The sequence below is a fragment of the Paroedura picta genome, chromosome 14 (assembly GCF_049243985.1).
Source record: "Paroedura picta isolate Pp20150507F chromosome 14, Ppicta_v3.0, whole genome shotgun sequence".
Classification (NCBI taxonomy): Eukaryota; Metazoa; Chordata; class Lepidosauria; order Squamata; family Gekkonidae; genus Paroedura; species Paroedura picta.
The window spans coordinates 18,276,736-18,301,188 of NC_135382.1; the positions used below are offsets into that span (position 1 = coordinate 18,276,736).

The following is a 24,453-nucleotide window of genomic DNA, read 5'->3' on the forward strand; positions in this document are numbered from 1 at the left end:
GTGTTGTGTCAAGCGCCGTTGATATGTCATTTTTATTAATTTTTTTCAAAATTCGACAAATAGAAAACAAGAATCTATGTGCAAAAATAAATTTCCATTTTTTTCTCTGGAATTCCATATTTCAAATCTTTTCCACAATTAGATTGGAATGGTTGCTTTAGGTTTGTTAACCTTTTTACGTACAGTTTCACAAATTGTAAAGAGGAATCACTCTTGTTTCTGGCAAATAGTTTCTTCAAATGTTGATTTTCTTATTCCTTAACCTCTGCGCATATACTTTTATTCATGAAGCTCTTAAATTGTAAGAAATCAAACTATTTTATACTGCTGTTACTTAGCTGATTAGTTTCCTGAAAGTCCAGAGTAGTACTTCCTTTGATTAATGTCATATATGTATCAATTCCATAACATTCCTAATTTTCTAAGAAGTTACATTGGAAATTATGTAATTTATTAAGAGTGCTTAAAGCAGATGCCAGCAGACTGATGGCAGGTGACTATTTTCTTTTACAACAATCCCAGATCTTCAGAAGACCGTTCATGGTCCAGCTTTTGTTATTGTGCATTGTTTTCCTTGTATTTTTTCAATACTACAAAAGGATTTGTAGCGTTAGTTTTACATAATATTTTCCCTTGGATATTTCTGAAGCATCTTGATACTCAGTTATCCTTTCCGTTATCCAAACCAGTTGTGCAGCATCAGGATATAATTAAATTAGGAATCCCCAATCCACCATTATCACTTTCACTTCATGCTGCAGACCATTTTTGCTACCCTGTGTGAACTTGTTTATCATAGACTACCGCTCTTCAATGGGTTCATCTGGGATAATAATTGGTAAATTGAAAATTCTGTAATTCATTTTGGATATCACCATCATTTTTCTTATAATTCTATTGAATACATTTTAAAAAATAAACCATTGTTTCAGTTTTTTCTATGTTAAATTTATCCTATGTTAATTTCATTTCCCTGGAGAACAATGGCATCTTTGGATGGTAAACTCTATGGCAGGGGTAGTCAACCTGTGGTCCTCCAGATGTCCATGGACTACAATTCCCATGAGCCCCTGCCAGAGTTTGCTATCCCTGCTCTATGGCATTACATCCCTGCTGAGCTTCCTCCTTCCCTCCCTCAAACTCAACCCTCTCTAGGTCCCTCTCTGATCTCCTGAAATTGGCAACTCCAAATTGGCAACTTCAACAGCCATAAATAGCTTGGGCAAAAATAATGTTTTAGCTTGCCACTGAAAAGACATTATAGTTGACTAGCAGTATATCTGTCATACCAAAAATACTATGGGCTCTAGGCCCACACTCCCTTTTAATACTCCTTCCCCTCCCAACCTGCAAAGTTAGGCAGGGAGTACTGAAAGGGACCACAGGCCACCTAACAGCTGATCATAAAAACCATGGGGCTATCATAGTCAACTGTAATATGGGAGGGGGACACTAAGACAGGGAGGGAGTGTTTAAATGGAGTGGGGTCCCAGCATGCCTTACAGCTGAGGATGACAGCCACCCTGCTGTCATCCCCAACAGTAGCACATGTGCTCCCATGCTTCCACTGTGTGCTGAATATTCCAAAGCCTCCTGGCGGGTGGGGCTCATTCGTAAGGCTTTTGAATGCCCAACAAATTGTCAGAAATACACACAATTATTATACAAAGATGCTAGACGAGCCTCAAGGGGGAGTGCAGTCAAAAGCAAGATGTCATCACTCAAGATGTCCTCTTCTGTTGCATTTGGGCTCCTTGCTGTTTTCTTTTCTGAAAATGTATCCAAATGTTTTTCCTGCTGAAAACCCCAGAGGTTGTAAACGTGGTTCAATGGGGTCATTTTTCAGTGGGAAAAATGGTAAAGCAAGAAATGGATAGAGATTAGAGTTGCTGCAGCGGATATTTGGATATCTCCTACTATTATAATTGGCCTACAGACAACCAAGATCAGTTCCCCTGGAGGAAATGGCTGCCTTGGAGGGTACATTTTATGGCCTTATACCTGCTGAGGTCCCTCCCCTCCTCATATACCATCATCCCTAGGCTCTATCCCCCAAATCTCCATGTATTTTTCAATCTAAAGTGACAACCGTATTAGATATCCCCTCCATTTTTGGTCTGCCCCCTCCCAAGGAATCTTAATGGCTGCTTTTGGAAAAAGGTCTTTTAAAATGCTCAAAAACTCAAAGTAATGTTTAGTTATTTCTACAGTGCTATTTTAACTCTGCTTGTGGGGTTTTAATTTTTCTTGTAGGAGAAGCAATAGACTTCACAGTTCAGCATGCTGTCTCTGAAGTCAGCGGTGGAAGGCCCAATGCATCCAAAATAGCAGTGATTGTTATATCAAATGAATCAGAAGATTCTCTGGAAGCCGCTGCATATTCTGCAAGCAGCAATAGTAAGTGTTTCACTCTGTATTATATAAAGATATTTCAGAACGGGCCCACAATTTTCAGTATATGTTGCCAAAACATCATCATAAGAAAATAAAGTAAATTCCAAAGAGGCAATTTGTATTCTTGAGTTAGTTAGGTACTCTTTGTACAAACATCTCTTAAATACAACCCTTTCCCAGACAAGTATGCACAGTATACAAATTATGTTGCAGGTATACGCAGAGTACAAAATATGTTGCAAGCATATTCAATAAGTATTCCTAGCAATTGCCTGATCCACTTTCTAATAAAGTAGTCCTGATCCTCCAAAGTTGGGTCAACTTGGTGTTTCAACTTTAAAAGAAAAATAATGGAGACTTTCCAACTGTACTTTTTGAGCTGGAACAGTCCCTGCTTTCTGGTTCTCTCTCCTGGTAAATCACTAAGTCCTGAATTAATGATACTTGACATTCTTCAGGGGTCATTCCTTCCTCAATCTCTGTTGGTTAAACCTCTGATTTGGAGGGAGGGGGATGCATTCTGGCTTTAGGGCATGTGCATGCAGCTGTGTGTGCATGAATGCTAAGACTTCATAAACAATGCATTTTTTTATTAGGGGAAGTTGATTTGACCTTTCAGTAATGTTGGACAGGATTAAGGGTGCCAACTCTGAATTGCTATTTTCTCCAGTGAATCCATCTCTGCAGTCTGGAGATCAGTGGTAAAACTTGGAGGTCTCTGTGTCCATCATGGAGGTCAGCAAGCCTAGTTCTTACTACAGCTAGGGTCATCATCATCATCATCATCATCATCATCATCATCAGAGTTGATTCTCATATGCCGCTTTTCCCTACCCGAAGGAGGCTCAAAGCGGCTTATAGTCGCCTTCTCATTCCTCTCCCCACAACAGACACCCTGTGAGGTGGGTGAGGCAGAGAGAGCCCTGATATCACTGCTCAGTCAGAACAGTTTTATCAGTGCCGTGGCGAGCCCAAGGTCACCCAGCTGGTTGCATGTGGGGGAGCGCGGAATCGAACCTGGCATTCCAGATTAGAAGTCCACACTCCTAACCACTACACCAAACTGGCTACACCAAATAATTCAAATAGTGCAGTTAGATCTTAGGCAATGTGAAAGCCCTGGTTAGACCTAATTGAGCTTATCATTGCTGCTTTCTGCAAGGTATATACAGTAGGGAAGGTAGTTTGCAGCATGGTGGTCTGATCCTGTTTCATTTTTGCATTGGGGACTATGATGTCTGAAGCAACTGACATGTTGTTTCTATGGAGTCTTTCTTAACATTGACATTTCCTGAGCTTTTTGGTAACTGGCGATTTTATGCAGTGTGCCACAATGACAAGTTGGAATGTATTCAGAGAAGGGTGACTAGGATGGTTGAAGGGTTGGAATCCATGTCTTATGAGGAGAGGTTGAGAGAGTTGGCTATGTGCATCTTGGAGAAGAGGGGGCGGGGGAGAGGTGATATGATAGTTATGTTTAACTATGTAAAAAGTAGACATGTTGAAGAGTGGGCCAGTTTATTTACTGCAGCTTTAGAGACAAGGACTAGGAGCAATGGGTTCAAATTATGGGGAAGGAGATTCCACTTAAATATTAGAAAGTATTTTCTGATGGTGAGGATTCTTTGAAGGTAGAATATCCTGCCTTGGAGGATGATGGAGTCTCCTTCACTGGAAGTTTTTAGGAGAAGGTTGTATGAGCACCAGCCAGGAGTGTGTGTTTTTTAAGTCCCCGAAAAGGTAAGGGTCAAGACTGGAACCTTTGTAGTCTCTTCCAGCTCAATGTGCTTCTGATTTTGACCATACATTTATGCTTTTATTATATATGATGATGATCATAAAAAGTTATTGTGATTTGGTGCATAGCTATATGCTTGCTGTTCAGTTTTTCAGCAACCCATTGCTAAAAATAGGGGAGAAAATAAATTGCCATTAATGTTTTAATGTTGTTTTCAGTACAGAATTGCTTCTCCCAAGCATCATGCTGAAGTGCAATTGGAAACAAAAAGTTTTCAATGAGAGGGTCTGTGTTTTTGCCTTTCCCTCCAGGGGTATTGCTACTTCCCATTGTGGTTGGGGACAGATACAATCCTGCACAACTGACCACTTTAACAGGACCATCTGCCGTTGACAAGATCATTAAGTTGCAACAGTTTGAGGAACTTTCTGCCATGGTTACTTCAGATGACAAATTTGTCAAAAGGCTTTGCTCAGGTACGCTTTGCATGATGTCAAGAACCGGAAGCCCTCCTCTGCTGCTTTAATCATTGTAATTAATTTCAGACACTGCAGAGCTGTTTCATGATGTAAAAGATAGCCAGATAAGAATCAGAGCAAGAGGCCTTCATCAGTGTGTTTGCCAAGGATGCTGCTGTCTTGTGATCCACAGAGGATTTCTCGGGCTGAGAAATTGTTGTAGGGATATCATGGGTTAGCTGCATGCTCAAGGGTTATAACACAGCAGAGGTTATCTGATTTGTGTGCACTATATAGAAACAAAGTGACAAACAGGGCCTCTTTATAATAATGCATATATAATGATATATAATAATGCATTTTTCTTTAATATAATGGGCAAATAATTGAGAATATTGAAAGCATTAAATAAAACAGATTAATCAGGATACAACAAAAACAAATTGCCTAGCTAAAATGATGTGCAGAAAAATGTGTGCATTTTATTTATCAGTAAACAGGCATTAAAATTGTCTCTAAGCACATCCCCTAGGTAGACAGTGCCATAAAGTATCACAGGGAAAGCATCGCTCAGTAAATGAAGGCATAGAAGAGGAAGAGGGGAAGAAGTTGGTTTTTATACCCCACTTTTCACTGGCCAAAGGAGTCTCAAAGCAGCTTACAATCACCTTCCCTTCTTCTCCCCACTACAGACACCCTGTGAGGTAGGTGAGGCTGAGAGAGCTCTGACAGGACTGCGCCATCAGAACGGCACTATCAGGGCTGTGATGAGCCCATGGAGAAAAAGTGGCGAATCAAACACAGCTCCGCAGATTAGAAACTGTTGCTACTCCTAACTACTACATCAAGAGAACAGCATCATGGGGTATCATAGGATAGGAGGGAAGATGCATAGCCTCAGTAATCCCCACAAGAAATCCTGAATGCATTCTAACCAAATGGATCAGGAAGTTGTTTCAATAGAACAGTACTGTTGACTGTACTACCAATATGTATTATCTGTAGCTGTATGTTTTTATCTTGCTCTCATTGCATCCTATTTCTCCTTAGACAATCTTGACCATATCATGCTTTGCTTACCTTTCAGCAACTGTCCTGGAGTGCATAGATGAGGATGGAAATAAAAAAAGAGTAAGTATATATATCAAGTTGATCTGGTTTTTAGGTAAGATGACTTGGGGATGATCAATTCTTAGTACTCATGCACAATCCATCCATTTTTATCTGTTCCCTGTCAGATCTACTAAATCTTAATCAAGAGGTAGTAAGAGATTTGTCCAGGAATTCATTATAAGCACATGGCAAAAATGTTTGGGTGCTGAAATACAAGACATTCCACACTAAACTTTGTACTAAACTATTTGTAAATTTGTGTGCAATGCCTTGATCATGCCTTGACCAAAGTTGTGTGCCATGATTTGACCATAGTTGTGAAATCTTTCTTGCAAGATGGAACCACAGATCCTGCCCTGTTATGAGGGGACTTGGGTCCTGGAACCCCAGTCTTGAAGAAAATAAAGAAAATAACATAGGCTGGTCATGTCCCTTGACCCCACCAAATAGAATGAGCTCCCAGTAGAGCTCAGGGCCCTGACGGAGATAACTCAATTCTGCAGGGCCTACAAAATGGAGCTCTTCCATCAAGTTTTTTTGTTGAGGTCAGGCTGATAGAAGATCTTGCCCCTCCTCTGGGGTGTCCTATCTGTAACACCACCCTGGGGGCTTGGCAAACTGGAGTGGGTATGGGGGATTAGGGGTCTGGGGGCTATGTGGTTATGTGTTTTTTGTATAGTTTTATTGTTGCTAGCCGCTGCGAGACGGAAGGTCTGGGAGCAACGAACTAGAAATATAATAAATAAATAATAGATGTAGAAGGTTTTAGATTCAATCTATTTCTAGTTAAAAGGATTTTAGGTAGCAGGAATGAGGAAGGCTCAGGACTGATACAGCTAGACCAGTGATCTGAGTCATTTATACAGAGCTCTGTAGGTTCACGGTATCATCTTCCTCCTCCACTCCAGAGAATACAGGAATTGTCCATCAAGGCTGGGCACCCACTTGCTTTGTGAACATCTCCAGTTGGCCCTAATTCTGTGGTCTTTAGGTATGAAGAGGAGTAAAAGCTGGGTTCATTCAAGATACAATGGCTTTGTGTTTTGAAGGTTCTCAAGCATGAAATGAGCGCACAAGTCCAAAAAAGTAAATGAACATAAAACTCCCTCTGAGAGGAAGCTTGCTTGATTCCTTTTCTGGCATGCTGGGAGAAGCATCTGTTTTGATTGACTTTAACCTTAACCAGTCTCTGTGTGCGTATTATTACCATTTCTGTTTCTCCTGTATTTTGTGGCTGGGAGTCTGTCTGATTTTCTTGTACACTAGATTTCTTGGCTCACTCTAGATGTCTGCTTAATTAATTACTTTTAAAAAATATTTTATCCCCCCCCCCAAAAAAAATATAGCTTAGCTACTATTCTATAGACCAGGGGTAGTCAAACTGCGGCCCTCCAGATGTCCATGGTCTGCAATTCCCATGAGCCCCTGCCAGCATTTGCTGGCAGGGGCTCATGGGAATTGTAGTCCATGGACATCTGGAGGGCCACAGTTTGACTAGCCCTGCTATAGACCTTCAGTCTGTGTTTGACAAATGGGATGTGCAATTATTCAAGAAAAGCAGAGCCGCCTTAGTTAATCTCCACATCTGTATGAAGAACTTTTCAGTTGCCTTACTTCCCATGAATTGAGACAGAAGAGAGCCTAATTAAAATATTTACTGTTTAAATATTTCTTATCCCTTTTTTAAAAAATCCTCAAATGAGTCTTGTATAGCTTCCAAAAACCTCTTAAAGCTTATTCCTCTGTTGTGCGAAGAAGATCACTGCTTAGTATCAATGGAAACTGAGTATCAATGGGAGCTGAGCTTCAGCAAAAGCCGTTGAGCTTCAGAAGCTGGTGCAAGGTACCTCCATGTTTGGAGGTAGTAAACTGCTGGATACCAATGCCAGTAGGCAACATCAAGGGAAGATTGCAGTCTTGGCTATAGGGATAGGGGGCAATTCCGTGATTGCCACCTGGATGTGTCTTCACATCTTCCCCAAGCTCCTCCCTCTCCAAGCACTATCCTCAAAATCTCCTGATGCTTTCTGAGATGGGGCTGGCAAACCTAATGGAGATTCCCATCAGCCCCAAGATCCTAAGGTCTGATTCCATTACTCGTGATCTGTCCGTGAGGACACAGTTGTTTCATGGAAATACTGTCAGACCTGGTACGACCACACTAACTGGTGGCACTTCTTTTATGGTCATATGACGGGTCCAAACGGGTCACCCTGCTTGAGTGGATCACTTCCGAGAGATAGTTAGCAACAGCTGCAGTATAAGCGTACTTCCTGCCTCTTGGTGGCTGCATTCACAGGGACGTTCTGCGTTTGAACATCCAAACCGCCCCTCGATTCTTTTCTCATGTTCAGATGTCAGATTTCTGCATCAACAGCCTGGCCGAGCGATGATTTATTGCTGTCATGGTGTGAGCTTCATAATGAGAACACTTCCTAAAATAATTTTTATGTTCCTGAAAGCTCAAGTCCCTTTACCCTTTCAAGAAATGAGCGTGAAATTCTTTTATTGATTCCAGTGCCCTGGCTTGAAAGCGGGGCCAAATCCATCCACAGGCAGAGCTCCAAGTTCCTCTCTGATCTAGCACAGCATCACACAAATTGGTTAGGATGCGGGTGCTTATTTGTCACAGTAGCCACGATCCCATTGAAGCAAAGGGCTTTGGAGCCTAATGATTTCCGTAGGAGCGATCAAAGAAGGCCTTTAATTTTCCTGATGAAATCAGCCGGTCATGCTGAGAATTTCTGTATGCGTTAATAATTTTACGTCAGTGGAAGGGGTGACTTTTAAATTGTTTCATGGCTTTCGACTCTTTCAGTCGTGTTCTTTTACTTGGTAGTTTTAGATTAAAGGTAAAGGTATCCCCTGTGTGAGCACCGAGTCATGTCTGACCCTTGGGGTGACGCCCTCCAGCATTTTCATGGCAGGCTCAATATGGGGTGGTTTGCCAGTGCCTTCCCCAGTCATTACTGTTTACCCCCCAGCAAGCTGGGTACTCGTTTTACCGACCTCAGAAGGATGGAAGGCTGAGTCAACCTTGAGCCGGCTGATGGGATTGAACTCCCAGCCTCATGGGCAAAGGTTTCAGATGGCTGCCTTACCACTCTGCGCCACAAGAGGCTCTTAGTTTTAGATTACTGCAGTTTAAAGGAGCCACTGACTCTTACCAAAACAGTTTGGACCTCATTTTAACACTAGCATGTCATTTTGCACAGCCTGGGGACCAATGGACATTGCTGGATCAGTGCCGTACAGTGACATGCATGCCAGGAGGTTTCACGGTTCTGGAGAGCCACCACATCAATTGTGAGAAGATGCCAAGGCCCTTGTGTCGCAACAACATGCCCGCACTGAGAGTGGAAGAAACATGTGGCTGTCGCTGGGTGTGCCCATGTAAGTCGGCTGGTGCCTTTCTGGGCAAGCTTTGTGCATTTCTCTCTTTCCAGGTGTGCTTGATAAAGTCAGGTAGAACTTTGGCCCTTGGACAGTTTATGGAGTAGAACAGGGGTAGTCAACCTGTGGTCCTCCAGATGTCCATGGGCTACATTCCCATGAGCCCCTGCCAGCGTTTGTTGGCAGGGGCCCCTGGGAGTTGTAGTCCATGGATATCTGAAGGACCACAGGTTGACTACCCCTGGAGTAGAATTTAACACTTAAAACTCTTTGAAACTGACTTGAAACTGGTAAGAAAGGAAGGAAAGCTGGAGGGGATTGTGGCCAGTCTACAGAAGAGAGCCATTAGCTAGGGCTTCTCATCTGTTATTCAACTCAAACTACCTATTTTAGCAGTTAAAAGAAGATGGAATGGAGCAGAATAGCTGCTAAGAAGGAACAAATGGGAGGCAGGCAACAGATGGAGAAATCCAGATCCTCTCTCCCTGTGATCATAACTGCACATTTCATGCCAATACATGTAACAGAACACAGCTGCCATTTTTTTGGGAGGGGGAAATTAGCTTCAGGAAGGGAGGATTTTGGTGGGGGAAGAGTAGACCATTGCATCTCTCCCCCAAGCAACCCTGTCTGATTCTCCATGGCTAAGTCTGTACTGAGCTTTTTATTCCCGGTGACCCCAAATTTTTTTAAAAAGCCATCTACATGTTATTTGATTTCCATTTTGATATTTAGCACTTTAAATTTTCCCCGTGCAGTGTCTAGGATTGATCTGCGGTGACACTACCTTTTCCCCACAATATCCAGGAGCGGATATAATTCACTACACTTGAGAAAACCTCTACGAAAGCCCCAATGTTAAGTGTAGATCTCTGCATTTTGCCAGATTAACTTCCTCCTGACACTGACGTGGCACAGTAGTCTGTCACTGATTGGTGAGGGTGTCAGTTCAAAGACTGCTGGTTCCCAGTTGCCATTCCCTTGCAAGGTTTATTTTTGCCCTCATTTTTTGAGTTAGTGTGCTCTTGTCCAAAAGCCCACACTTCTATGTGCTGAGATTTGTGGATTGTCTTTCCCCCCTCGTTCTCCTTCCCTCACTTGCTCAGTAAAAGAAAAATAAACAAGCAGCCTTGTGCTCCATTCTTGCCCCCCCCCCCGCTTTCCGCTTGCTTTGGCTGTAGAGTCAGGAGGCAAACAGCAGGAAATAAACCCCTCTCCAGCCTTGTGTCCTTTCAATGCTGGCTGGAGCGTCACAACCACTGCTCCCCTCCCCCCTCTTAGTTTCCCCAATCAAGCAGGAAGGAGAGAGCAGCCACACAAGTGTAGAATGCAACATCTGTTTCAATTTGGGGAAAAAAGTGTTGGAACAATCTGAATTCAGCTGGATTGACAACGGGAAAAAAAAGTAAGTGCAGAACCATCCCAGGGCTTAGCTTAGGTGGCAATGTCCTCCACCACTGCTGAAACCGGACCACTGGCAAAGGCAACACAGAGCCCCTGCCTGGCCGGATTGATGAGGCTTGATGGGCCGCAGCAAGCCAGGTGAGACAGACAGATCAGAGATCATGGGGCAGGGCAAGTCTCCAACTGACAGCAGCGAGCAGGAGAGCCTGGACTCGCAGAAGATGAGGGCAGGGCAGCTGATCTGGGCCCACCCGAAGTTGTGGGCTCAGCTCAATTGCAGGAAATGGGAGAAGGAAGAAGTGGTTTTGAAAGTCCAATGAGTGGGGGAAGGGGGAGATTGTCTATAAGGAAAGCTCAAAGAGAGGCCAGGGAAATTGAGAACCAAGAGAATGGTGTTGGTGCAAGTGCTATCTGCGATTTAGGAGCAGGAGGCGGACAACTCAACCCCTCCTTTCCACATCTAAAACCTCCTTAGCCCCCTAAGCAAGGGAAACAAGATGGCAGAAGGTAGTGTCAACTGGGGTGACAAACCCTTTCTTGAGATTGATTTTTTTTGTTTCTCAAGAAGTCACTCGAGGTTCTGTTGCACATGTTTCCATGTAACATGCAATTAGGCCCTTTGATTGTAATCCCCTACAGTTTTCCTTGCCTGCTGACAGGGCGCCTTCAAAGTTTCTTCAGAAGCCCTGCAGGGCATCCCCTCCCGTGGTGAGCAGAATGCGTTGTCTGCCTTTTCATCCTAAATGAATACAATTCCTATTCTGTCTAAATAAAGAGTTGGGTTCTGCCTTTCCTCCAAAGATGGGATGCAAGAATGGAAACCGTCTGCAATACCCCAGAGCTGGAGGAAACAGTCAGTCATCCATAAAGCATGGATTTTCTCTACTGCTTCCTTTTGTGTAGATCAAGAACATGGGCACAGATGTTAGGCTTGGCTTCCATGCCTTCCACTTAGTTGAGTTTCTTCATCGAAAGCCAGTGTAAGGTTGCAGTTAGAGTGTTGGACAGACCCAGGTCTGAATCCTCCCACCATGCCATGGAAGCTTTCTGGTCACATTCTCAAACCTAACCGACTTCCTAAGGTTGTCCCAAGAATATAATGGAGAGCAAGAGGATGATGTAGGCTGGTTGAGGTCCCCATTGGGGAAAAAGGCAGGCTAATGAATTGAAGTTAACAAATGAATTGCCCCTTTGTAGGCACATGCATGGGAAGCTCAACAAAGCATATAGTCACCTTTGACGGACTGGATTTTAAACTGACGGGCAATTGTTCGTATACACTATTTGAAGATAAGGAACACGATATCAAAGTGGTTCTTCACAACGGGGCCTGCAGTTCAACCCCCAAACTCAACTGTATGAATTCCATTGAGGTAACACAACAGTCCACGTCAGTGAAGCTCTTCAGCAACATGTCGGTAAGCCATTGCTATGAAAAGAGTACTGGTGTGTGTGTATGGGAGATGGGGGGTAATGTAAAGAGATTGCCATCCTTTGGTTTAATCGGGTTGTAGTTGCAGTGAGTAATGGTCAGTTGATGTTCCTTGAGTGAGCAAAAATGGCTGGTGGCTACAGCTCCACCAACATGTGAACTTCCAGGTTTTCTAATGTTTGAGTGGTTTTGTTCCATCCTTCCCCGAATCCTTTGAAAAACCTGGATTTGACTGACTCTTTCATGCTAGTAGGATGTTTTACATTTGTTTTTTAACATCTTTCTGTGGGGGAGGGCTACTAGCATTTAAATAACAACAATAAAAATCCTTTATGGGAATTGTTTAAAGAATCCTACATTTGTCCGAAGTGGCAAATGTTTCTCTTCAACAAGGTATGAGTGGGCCAGTGTTAGCCTCTTGTGTAGATTTCTTTTGGGGCATCTGCTTTTGGCTCTGTGTGTGACCCATAACCTGCAATCTTTTCCAGAAAGATGGGCTTGAAATACACATTTCAGAAGTATGCGTGTTCTCATTTAACTCCAGGCTGATGCCATGAAATGCCAAACATCCCACTGCCACTGAGTTTGCAGCCATGTTGCATAGGAACTAGCTGTGGACACAATTTATTTGTGGAACTCAACCAAACTGAATGTATATTTACCGGTATAAAAATGGTAGATTCAATTCTGTGCTTGGAGATTATCAAGAGCTGTCCTTGATAGTAAATGCTGAGGGAACAAAATCACTAGAATATATTCTCCACAGGGTAATTGTCAGTGAATGTTCACATTCGTGTTGTTTCAAAGTCTACATGCTATTGCTGTTGCATATTTTGCTGACAGCACAGGTTAAGTTGTTGTCTACTTTTTCAAATAGGTTACCATGAATGGTGAATTGTCCACCCTTCCATACAACAGTGACCATTTTGAAGTCAATGTTTATGGAGCAATAATGCATGAGATCAGATTCTCCCGTCTGGGACACATTATCTCCTTCACTCCAAGCAACAATGAGTTTTCTTTGCAACTCAGTCCAAAGAGTTTTGCTTCGCAAACCTACGGCCTTTGTGGTATGTTTCAAAATGTACATTTCAGGTGCTGCTTTTTGGCCGTTTGGCCATCAGTTGAGTTCAGCATTTATATTTCTGTTGTCGACCACATTAACCGAGGTGAAATAAACAAAAATGCCATGCGGAGTCCCTAGAAGTTGAATTTACTATATGAAAATTGTACTTCTGTTGCTTCCACATGTCATTCCCCGCTTTATGGAGCTGAGGGTGGAGTACAAATGGAGCAAGATTTGTTTGTAGAAAAACTTGCACTTTTTAGTTATTACAGCAATATGTACACCACATTATATCATACTTATAGCTACTTGGTAAGATTTCATAGTGATTTAAATTATGGATGGGCATCTCACTTCACCCTCTATTTCAGCTTAATTTTTGTTTAACTTTAGGAATTCTAAATGTTTAAGTATACTATGAATTCCCAACCAGGAGTCCCCAGGGTCTGAAGGAGTTCCTGAGGAGGTCCATAACCTTTTCCTTCTTGCCTTAATGGCCACAAGCTAGAGAACCTTTTCCTTCTTGCCTTAATGGCCACAAGCTAGAAAAACGGCTGCTTCCATTGCTCTCCCCTTCCGAGCATGAGTGAGGTCTCATGTGGACCTTAAACTGCCTCTTCACTCCCTCCCCCCAAAGTCCTCCTCAAGCCTGCCTGTTAGCATGAGTGGTGATGTCACTTCTGATGATATGTCACTTCTGGGAGGTGTGGCAGGGAGGCGTGACCACCTGGCATCACTTCCAGGGATCCTCGATGCCTGAAAAATTATTTCAGGGTCTCCTCCATGGTCAAAACATCAAAAAGGCTAAACTAGGCTTGTTCACTAAGGGCCAATCCAGCTGATTCAGTTTTGGTGCCCATTAAAGTCAATGGCGTCATTTATAATGGGAATTTCAGCTTTTCTGCCTTTCCTGGGACCTGGAGGGTGGGGGTTAAGTTACAGCCTCCAGACTTTCAGAGTAGCTCCAGGAGGCTCTTCCCTGACTCCCCTCCCTGACTCCAAATGATTAGTCCTAGGGGTCCACTTCTAGGGGCTCCCAAAAAGGGTGCCCCATCTGCTCCATTATACCCTAAGGCAGGGGTAGTCAACCTGTGGCCCTCCAGATATTCATGGACTACAATTCCCATGAGCCCCTGCCAGCATTTGATGGCAAGGGCTCATGGGAATTGTAGTCCATGGACATCTGGAGGACCACAGGTTGACTACCCCTGCCCTAAGGGACGGACTCTCCATTGCATATAATGAAGGTATAGGGGCAGTCTCTTCGGGAGACCCTAGATGTGGCTTGGACCAATCATTTTGAGATTTGGAAGGGGGTCAGGGAAGATCTTCCCGAAGCTACCCTGAAAGTTTGGAGGCTGTGCTTTAAACCCCCACCCCTCACCCCAGGCCCTGGGCAATGTGTAAAGGCCAAAATATAATTGCACCGTTAATCCTGTTTCTATGCACCGTTCTCCCCACCTGAAATGAGGCCAGGGAGCCATTATTTCTCCCACTGGGGAAACCAACATGTAGCTTTCATTACCTGTATGTTTCCGCAATGAGGCAAACATCAGGGCCCTGGGATCCTTTCAGGCTGGGAAAGCAGTGTTGAGTGTGAGAGGTTAGAAGAGTCTTCTCCAGGCCTGGGGATGCCAGGAAACTGAGTTCCAAGCATGCAGCTCCCTAGACCACTCTAAGCAGTGACTCTTGTGATGGACCTAGAAGGACACAAGTAAAATGTAGCATGCGGTTAAGACCTGTGTCTTATTGACCTCAAAATTGGTTCTCTTTTTTGCCTTCCTGGAGATGCTGACATATAAAAAAAATCCTACCACTAGTAACTTTTCAGTTTCCAGTAAGGTGAAGAAAGTGTGGCAGAAATGATTTCATTTGCTTCCTTCAAAAAGAGTGGGCAGGATTTGTGCTGGACTTTCCAGTTTCAGGCCTGGCATAAGGCCAAGCTTTAAAGTAATATGGACCTGAATTGATGGAACAAACTTTATGACATTTCAATGAAATAACAATTTGGGTAATCAGCTCTTCTTGCTGTGAGCTGTTTGAATTCCCATCCAGAAACTGTTTCGTAAAAAAAATATTGGTATGGTCAAATGAAAGGGACCATTGTAGATGTTTGTAGAGGGTCAGGTAATTTTGATCGACTGGGAAACCAATAGACTCAGAAGTAGTGATCCATTGGCTTTTTCTTCTATTCATTTATACCCCCCCTTTCTTTCCAATGGGAACAGCTTTGTCCTATGCTCCACTTTATCCCCTGTTGGCAGACAGTTTAGGAAGCATTTGCATGTTTCTGGTTATACCTGATTTCACCTGAACTGAAATTCAAAGGTTTAAACACTCTCCAGCACAAGGCGAAATGCTAAATGAATGGCATTTTCCCTGCCTTTCCTCTCCTGCTGCAGGTTCTCTGAGCCTCTCAAAATTATTTCCCCAGGGATCATGGTTGACCAGGCCTGTGACAGGGATCAAAGGGGATGAGGGCTGCAGTGAGAGGGGAGAGTAAAGAAAAGTTATGCTCTTTCCCTTCTGCAAGACAGCTAGGTTGATGCAGCGGTTAATAGTGACAACTTCTAATCTGTAGAATGGGGTTTGATTCCCAGCTCCTCCACATGCAACCATCTGGGTGACCTTGAGCTCGTCACAGCCCTGATAGTAATCTTCTGACTGAGAAGTTCTCTTAGCCCCACCTCCCTTACAGGGTGTCTGTTGTGGGGAGAGGAAGAGAAGGCAGTTGTAAGCTGCTTTGAGACTCCATCAGGTAGTAAAAAGCAGGGTAAAGAACCCACCTCTTCTTCTTCTAATATGAGCAGAAAGGCAATTTAGGATCCAAGCCAATATGGATTAGAAGAGACTCTGGTTGGAAAAAAGGAAGAACTTTGGAGGTACCTTGGAGATTTAACAATATTTATTCCAGCATGCATTTTCAGGAGTCAGAGCTCACTTCTGCACATCCCTCTGGGAATCTGCTCCGAAGAAACATTTGTAGCAATTTTGACAGGGAGTTATAATGACTTTAGGAAGTTTTGCAGTGTTTTTCAAGCAAGTGGGTTTTTAGTGTCGCTCTAGGCTAAAGTGATCAGATTTTAACATTGGTAAAGCGGGACGCCATTGACCAAGGAGGTTCTTTGATTAAAGATTTGGTCTATATGGAGCAACAAAAATTTTCGTAGAATGCATAGAATGCAAAAATAGTATTGTAATATATATTTTTTACTTGCAACGTAAGTACAATTTGCCAGGTGCCCCCAGATGTCCCTCCAAAAGTGGGTCATTCTGGTCACCTTACTCTAGGCTCCATATCCTCTTTATAACAAATGCTTTAAAAATGGCTGGTGTATTGCAAGGCTCTCTTCTGTCTTGCTCTCTTAGGGATTTGTGACCAAAACAGCGACAATGACTTTGTGCTGAAGGATGGCTCCACTGCCCCGGACAGTGGCAGCTTTGTCCAAGAGTGGACCGTGACGCAACCGGGGACAACCTGTGAGGTCAGCAGAGCAGACAGATGCTCCGAGCACGCCACCACCAAGTGCAGCATTTTGCTCTCGGCTCAGTTTTATGGGTGCCACCACATCGTTCCTCCCAACGCATTCTATGCAGCGTGCGAAGAAAACAACTGCTACGGGGACGAAGTGTGTGAAATTATATCCTCCTATGCTCACCTCTGCAGGACGCAAGGGATCTGTGTGGAATGGAGGACTCCAGAGTTCTGTGGTGAGGGTGCTGTTGTTTATTATAGAAAAAACACTCCGATACTTTCCTCGGTCCATGTGGCTTTGGTGAAGGGCAAAAGTGGCCCATGTTATTTTCTTAGTGACTGGTACAAATGGCAGACAAACATTCCCAGATATTTCCTAAAGGCACACCCTTTTATTTGGACCACTGTCCATTCAGCTTCAAAACTCTCATTAATTAATTTTGCAGTCAAAGGATTGTGAAAAAAGAAAATATTAAATACAGTATATGGTAAGGCCCACAGCAATCACCTTTCCTGGCCCAGGCTGAGACCCATTAAACATGGTTTCCAGAAGCATTTCTCAGGTATGGCTAGAAATTTGCAGTTTAGTTGGTACACGTGTCCTGTGTGAACAAGCCCTTCTAACACTTCCCAAAAAGAACTAACAGCACATTCCTAGACCAAGTGATATACTTATAAACATACACTGAGGGCCATGGCTTCCTTTTCTGAGACAATCCATCTTACGCTGGGTCTTCCTCATTTACTGCTACCTTCTTGTCTTTTTCAATTACTCTCATCTTCTTAGGATGTAACCAAGGCTTGGTGCAGTTGTTAAGAGTGATCTGTCTAATCTGGCAAGCCGGGTTCGATTCCCCACTCCTCCACATGCAGCCAGCTGGGTGATCTTGGGCTCATCAAAGCCCTGATAGAGCTGCTCTCACAGAGCTATAATATCAAGGCTCTCTCAGTTTCACCTACCTCACAAGATGCCTGTTCTGGGTGGAGGAAGGGAAGGTGGTTATAAGCTGCTTTGAGACTCCTGATAGAGAAAAGTGGGATATAAAAAACATTTCTTCTGCCGCTTCTGCTTCTTGTTGTCATTTTAGCTGCTAGGGAGAATCCAGACTTGATTTGATCAAGAACAGAAGGGGAGACACCTACATTACTCATATGAATTTGAAACTTAAAAAGGGGATTATAAGGCATAACTCTGGTTGGGGTTGCATTGTGAGTCACACTAAGTAGCTAGAAGTAGGAAAGAATCCTCTACCGTCTCTCATATACTGTTCTTGCAGGAGCTGCAAATTTCAGATTCAACACCTGTCTAGATAGGGTAGATGTGAAGACGTGGTCTTAAACTGCCACGCCATTATGCTTTCTTTATTACTCCTTTGACTAAAAATTCCCCCCAAAAAAACAACCCCAATCCTGCCAATCTTATAAGAATCTTGCATCCCAAAATGTGCAAAATTAGTTTGTGCAGATTGTAAGACATAAAAAAGATGTGTATATTCCATTGGAAGTGATGCCTCTCTGAAATCAATATTATTATTAGATTTATATACTACCCTCTCAAAGTCAGCTCAGGGTGATGGTCATCAAATATAAGATACATAATAACATTCTGATTAAAACATTTTTATATTCTAAAACAATTGTTAAAATTATTTAAAGCCAAGTCTAATATAAGTTGTCTGGTCATGAATCAACTGCATTTTCAACTCTGTTTTGTCCCCTCAGCCCAAATCTTCACTATTGACTCTGAATACATCCTGAGCTGTGTTTTGACTTACACCTTTGGTTGTGACTCAAGGCATCCATTGTCATTTAACTATATTCTCTGCCTCAGTTAAAAGGGAAGAGCAGCTTTAATTTTTTGGTTCCCCATCTAGATGACCTTTTCTAGGGGTAGTCAAACTGCGGCCCTCCAGATGTCCATGGACTACAATTCCCATGAGCTCCTGCCAGTAAATGCTCAAGGGAATTGTAGTCCTGATCTTTTCTAAACAACCCCCTTACCCAGACTCTGGCACAGTAGTTCATAAACAGCTCATCCTCCATGATGTGTAAGCTATAGAAGGGTGTGTGTGTGTGTGTATGTGTGTGAAGTGCCATCATGTTGCTTCCATTTTATAGCGGCTCTATGAGTTAATAACCTCTGAAATGAACCAATCGTTAACAGCCTTGCTCAGAATCATAGACCTGGAAGGGGCCAGACAGGCCATCTAATCCAACCCCCTGCTCAATGCAGGATCGGCCTAAAGCATTCAGGATAAGTATCTGTCCAGCCACTGCTTAAAGACCACCAGTGAGGGGAAGCTCACCATCTCCTTAGGCAGCTAATTCCACCACTGAACTACTCTGTGGCTTCCTTGGCTAATGCAGTTTCTCAGTGGAACAGGCTTCCTTGGGAGGTGGTGGGTTCTCCATCTTTGGAATTGTTTAAACAGAGGCTGATTCTGTGAAGGCTTAAGGGGGTGGCAGATTATAGAGGATGAGCAATAGGGTTTTGAGCGCCCTGCATAGTGCAGGGGGTTGGACTAGATGTCCCAGGAGGTCCCTTCCAACTCTATGATTCTATCTCATATTGGGTCTTCCTTCTTTTATGCTGCCTTAAACTTCTCCTAGCATTATTGACTTTTTCCCGTGCTTCTTGTCTTCTCACAAAATGACCAAAATAGGATAGCCTCAGTTTGGTCATTTCACCTTCCAGGGAGAGTTCAGGCTTGATTGGATCCAGAACCGAAGGGGAGGCATCTACATTATCCATGTGGGTCGAAAGCCCAAAAGACAGTTTCCCAGTTGGAAACAGAGTCCCTTCCTCCAAGGACCATGTGAGACATGTTTGGGATAGAACTAGGGATTGCAAGACAGTGTTTTAAGAAACGGCACGCTGCAAAAGTTATGTGGAACAATGTGAGAGAGAGCAGAGAGAGTTCTGCCTGCCATTTCCTGGATTTAGTGGGACGGCCAGCTCTCCCCAGCCACAGCATCCAAAGCAGAGGCATTTTAATAACCTTTCTGAATTCCTCAGATTCTCAGCTTGTGACATAGCAGCCCAAAAGAGCTTCCCAGTTTAACGACCAGTACACATGTCTTAACAATGGCATCCTTTTTTCTTTCTCTTATGAGCAGGTGCGTGTCTTACAGGGGCCAGGAATAGCATGGCTAATTACAGGGATATTACACAAAAGGCAATAATGACTCAATAGACAGGGTAGCTTCGTTGCTGTAATAAAGCAAACTGCTAGAAATGTGCATAGATTTACAGAACCAAATCTGTGTCGGTTTTGGGCGTGATTCTTGGGAAGTCATCTGTTTCCAGAGTACAAGACCATTTGTTGAACTGCCAGGCATTTGGAGCAAAAGAGCTATCCTTGCCCCATCCTTTGTGAAATCTTAGTTGAAGAGGTATAAGGTGAATAAGTACGGGTGCTTGTAGAGATGACAAGGCCAAGTTGGAGTGGGGGGGGAATTAAACATTTGGGTGGAAATTTTCACTATTCTGAGAACTGTTTTTCAGAGGTTTTTTTCCCATGGAAAAAAATTGGCAAATCTGCTGGGAGCAATTTTTAAAAGCATCTTATGAAATATTTTATTTTTTGAATGACTGAACTGCTTTTTTAAGAGAACACAAAACTCACTCAAAACATGTAGCCCAAAGTTTTGTATGGGAGATAATCCACAGCACTGGATAATGAGAACAACTCCTGTGTATGCTGGAGATGTGTACAACATACTTTCTAGGATGTGTTTATTATTATTATTATTATTATTATTATTATTATTATTATTATTATTATTATTATTATTATTATTATTATTATTATTAATATTCTGCCACTCCCATGAGGCTCGTGGCAGCTAGCAACAAACATAAAAACTCCAGTAAAACCCCATAAAACAATTTAAAACAGTCAAAAAAACCCCAATCACCTTAAAAACCTTCCAAAACAGGGTGGTAAGCAACCCAGCTCTAACAATAATAAACCTCGGGGGTGGACACATTTATTGTTGAAATGTCAATAATTTTGGCAACAACAAGGGCTCAACAATGAGTTTGAGGCTGTGTGGCCATGAAATGACTTGTGTTGCGTGGCTGTGAATTCTGAAGTCGGCCCAAAAATCAAGGATTGTCCTGTCAGCATGTTGCCTCCTCAGTCCTGGTGGTGAGACAATTGGTCCTCGACAGATGCTGCCTCTTGTTTTGGAAAAAAATGTTATCTCTGAAAATGACCTCACTGTCTAAGGAAGGGGAGTGCCTTTTAAACCTAAAAATAAAGTCATCCTTGGCTGGTCAGTAATCCCTAGGGATGGATGTCAACTAGGGATTAATGTGTGTGAGAAGAAATAGCAAGAGAGCCATTTAGCGTCCCGGGATGTGGCACAGCTCTTCAAGGTGAAAGTAAAAGATTACCACGAGGAGAAATCTGTTAAAATGAGAGGTAGGTCCAGTGCACAGCTAGACTTTATGAAATCAGGGTGAACTGGGAGCACAAAACAGCCCTGGAATCGGGGTGACAGTCCACAGGTGGGACCTGGGGACCCCCCTGTAATTATACTTCATCTCCAGGTGACAGAGATAATTTTCCCTGGAGAAAATGCCTTCTTTGGAGGGTGGACTCTACAGCATTTATACTCCACTTTCACCACGAATCCTGCTCACTCCTGAATCCACTACCAAAGCCTGCATATTTTTCCAAGCTGGAACCCCTACCCTGGAAAGATGTCCTGCCCCTCATCCACCCCCTCAGTAGGGAAGAAGGAAAAATGACTGTGGTGGTAGTTTAACTTGAGCCCATCTTTTACAAGGCCAAGAGCCAATGGCTGATTCTAATTTGTGGAAACAGCTTTTGCTGGCTCATGGTGGTGGTGGTGGGGGGGCACAACAGACTTTTAAGCAGCTCACCATAACAGAGTTGGAAAAGTTGAGGGCAAGTGAATCCTAATTTTTTTTAATTTTCAGGTTTTGTTCTAAGAATATATGTATAATCATTAAGAATTGATCTCATATAATGGTAATAATACTCACTAAGCACTCACATAACCCCCGACTACATCATCTTCCAAATACCAATGCAATTATAATCTAATCAGCCTGCTACAAAATTGGTATAACTTTTCCCTACAAAAATCATTGAAAGGTTACTATCATTCAGAAGTATAAGCCTAATTAGCTCATCCATCTCTTAGTCCAACTAATTGAATTCTGACTCCTGTACCTTGTTTAGCCAAGATCTTACATTTAGGTATTTTGTATTCTTCCAGCTCTGCGCAACTAACATGGTGGCATTCATTTAAAAAAAAAAATCTAGTACCGTATATCTCTCAGCTTTAGGAAAATGTTCTAATTAAAGTCTCAACAAAAAAAAGTCCTGGGTAATTGAGGATTTCATATCCACTTACTGGAGTAATTTCGTCAAGTATCTTTACCCAGCATTGTTTAAATAGTGGGCATTGCCTAAGCATATGTTTGAAGTCTGTTTTCTTGACCCACGTTTTCAACATATGTGCTTGTTTGTATGGTAAATTATATTTAATCTATTTTTATGAGCAGCTTGGCACAGATCTCAAAGTGGTTGTCTATCCCATTCCAGTTTGTCTTCATCTGCTATTGGGAGGTTTACTACCTCTAAACATGCTTTCTTAGCTCAAGGAGCGAATTTTGGCTGGTTTTTCATGCACATTGCCCACATTTCTGCTCCACTCTTGAATATTTGGTGAAGGTCATCTCTTGCGTAAGCAAGAATGATATACAGTGATTGTGTTTGTATAGAGGTCCAGTTAAAATTTAATTTCAATTTAATAAATGAGAGGTCAAGCTCAACATCTGCAAAACCAACCTCCTGGCAGGAATCTTGACAAGGATGTCTCTGTGATATATATATTTTTTTCCAGTTGGAGACGCTGCAAGGGCAATGGCCACATTAGAGCTGCTGTCGTATCAATGCTTCCAATACAAACGAGGACATTAAGTGCTGGAAAAGCCAGTCAAGGGCCCTATCTTCAAATCCTTCCAGCACAGTATATCAAAGGCGGGATGGTTGAGGCAGACACTCTCCGTAGCCACGTGCCAGGAGAAAAAGACAAAGGGAGGAAGGAGGACAGAGAAAATGTAACTAATGCCCAGATGGTCATGGAAAGGCTGCAGATTGAGAAGTTAATCTGAAACGTACCAGAGGCTTCCAGATGGTTTGAGCAACAACAAAGTTTGACATTTGTCAAAATGTTCATTTTTGCCATTCACAGGTTAACTGAATGAAAAATTTTTGAACTTTCATTTTAAATATGCAATTTGACCTCAAAATTCAAACCTCTTAGCATCTCTTCCCCCCTACTGGGAAATGTTATATGAAATCAGTGATCAGTCAAATTATGTGTGTGCAATTAGTCTAGTGCTTTCAGATTATCTATCTATCTATCTATCTATCTATCTATCTATCTATCTATCTATCTATCTATCTATCTATCTATCTATCTATCTATCTATCTATCTATCTATCTATCTATCTATCTATCTATCTATCTATCTATCTATCTATCTATCTATCTATCTATCTATCTATCATCTATCATCTATCATCTATCATCTATCATCTATCATCTATCATCTATCATCTATCATCCATCCATCCATCCATCCAGTATATATTTATTTGGATTTTTATACTGCCCTTCCATACGGCTCTGGGAGGTTTACATAAAATGCCATAGAACAGTTGCATAGAACATATAGCAATATAACCGATAACAATCATGACATAACATGCCAACTAAAACAATATTTTAACTGAACAATAACTTTGACAATTCCAGGATAGGTTTGCTTTTTCAGTCTTGGGGGGGGGGAGCACCTGTAGATGTTTGAGTCGGTCAGCATCAAGCGAATGCCTAGTGGAGGAGCTCCGTTTTGCAGACCCTGTGGGATTGTGGATGTTCAGGCCATTGCATGGCATTAAATGCCATTGCGTGCCAACTATCAAATACTTTCAAATGGTAAATACTGAAACCCGTAATCTTAGGGTGACAAATACGGATCACTGCATATGTCTTAGCTGCATTTATCAAAACTTCCCATTCAGAGAGGGTGCTGCATATTTAATATTCGGATTTGGCATCCCATGTCACCAGGTTGCAGCATTTGCTATTGGAAAATATTTGATATCTTTAATAGTGAGATAAAATTCAACTTCAACATTCGTTAAGAACTTTGGGAGCTAACTCATTTCAGTTTTGATTTCAAGGAGTCCTTGGGCACTATTCCAGAAGTCTGAGAACAATCTGTGCTCTGTGAGTAAATTGCTGGATAGGTCTATTCTAGTCCTTTCCAAATTTAGGTTCTGCCAAAGTCAACTTGAGATGGATCTTGCCCTGCATTCTTAAACCTTAAAGAACTCAATGGCCTTAAAAACAATTGCTAGACGAATCTATTTCATGTAATGGTCACGGTAATTAAGAGCAAACTGTGTTGAGAGGCAGTATCTCTTTTTGAGGTCAAGTCTATATATAAACTTGGGCTACTATTCCTCTTTTGTGCTGTATCCCAAAAGAGCCTGGCTGTGTATTCAAAAGTTCTTTCAGGTTGGCAGATCACTGTTTTTGCTTTTCTCTAGCTGCTGTAAAGAACTGGGGCACTTTTTAAACATTTTCATGCATGTGACGAATTTCACTTGAAAAACCCTTGATATTGATTTTGAGATTTTCTTTTATTGCCACTTTGAATTCAGTTTCCAGTGTGTTGCAAAGACTTATACAATGTTTGTTATTGTCCCAAATGCTTTTTAAACATCTTAATATAAGTAGCATCTATTGACACTTCTGTGTAACTTGGGCTAACTGGATTCCAGTCTGGGAGCAACTTAGAGACCAGCAACATTTTCATGGTTTAAGCTTTCGGCTCATTACTCCCTACCCCCGAATCTCTAAGGTACGGGATTTGAATCTAGCTGTTGTACTGCAGAACAACACAGCTATCCACTGAAAATTAAGTTGGGCTAG

The 24,453-nt window shown here is 42.4% G+C and overlaps 1 protein-coding gene across 1 annotated transcript in view; it reads left to right on the forward strand.

Annotated features, from left to right (window-relative positions):
* Nucleotides 1-24,453, forward strand: part of VWF (von Willebrand factor) — a 149,986-nt gene that overhangs the window by 83,096 nt on the left and 42,437 nt on the right. Inside the window, exons 31-37 of the mRNA XM_077309827.1 lie at nt 2,254-2,397; nt 4,444-4,608; nt 5,678-5,721; nt 8,919-9,096; nt 11,698-11,918; nt 12,810-13,002; nt 16,368-16,709. Coding sequence (XP_077165942.1) covers nt 2,254-2,397; nt 4,444-4,608; nt 5,678-5,721; nt 8,919-9,096; nt 11,698-11,918; nt 12,810-13,002; nt 16,368-16,709 — 1,287 coding nt within the window. The remainder of the gene's footprint in view (nt 1-2,253; nt 2,398-4,443; nt 4,609-5,677; nt 5,722-8,918; nt 9,097-11,697; nt 11,919-12,809; nt 13,003-16,367; nt 16,710-24,453) is intronic.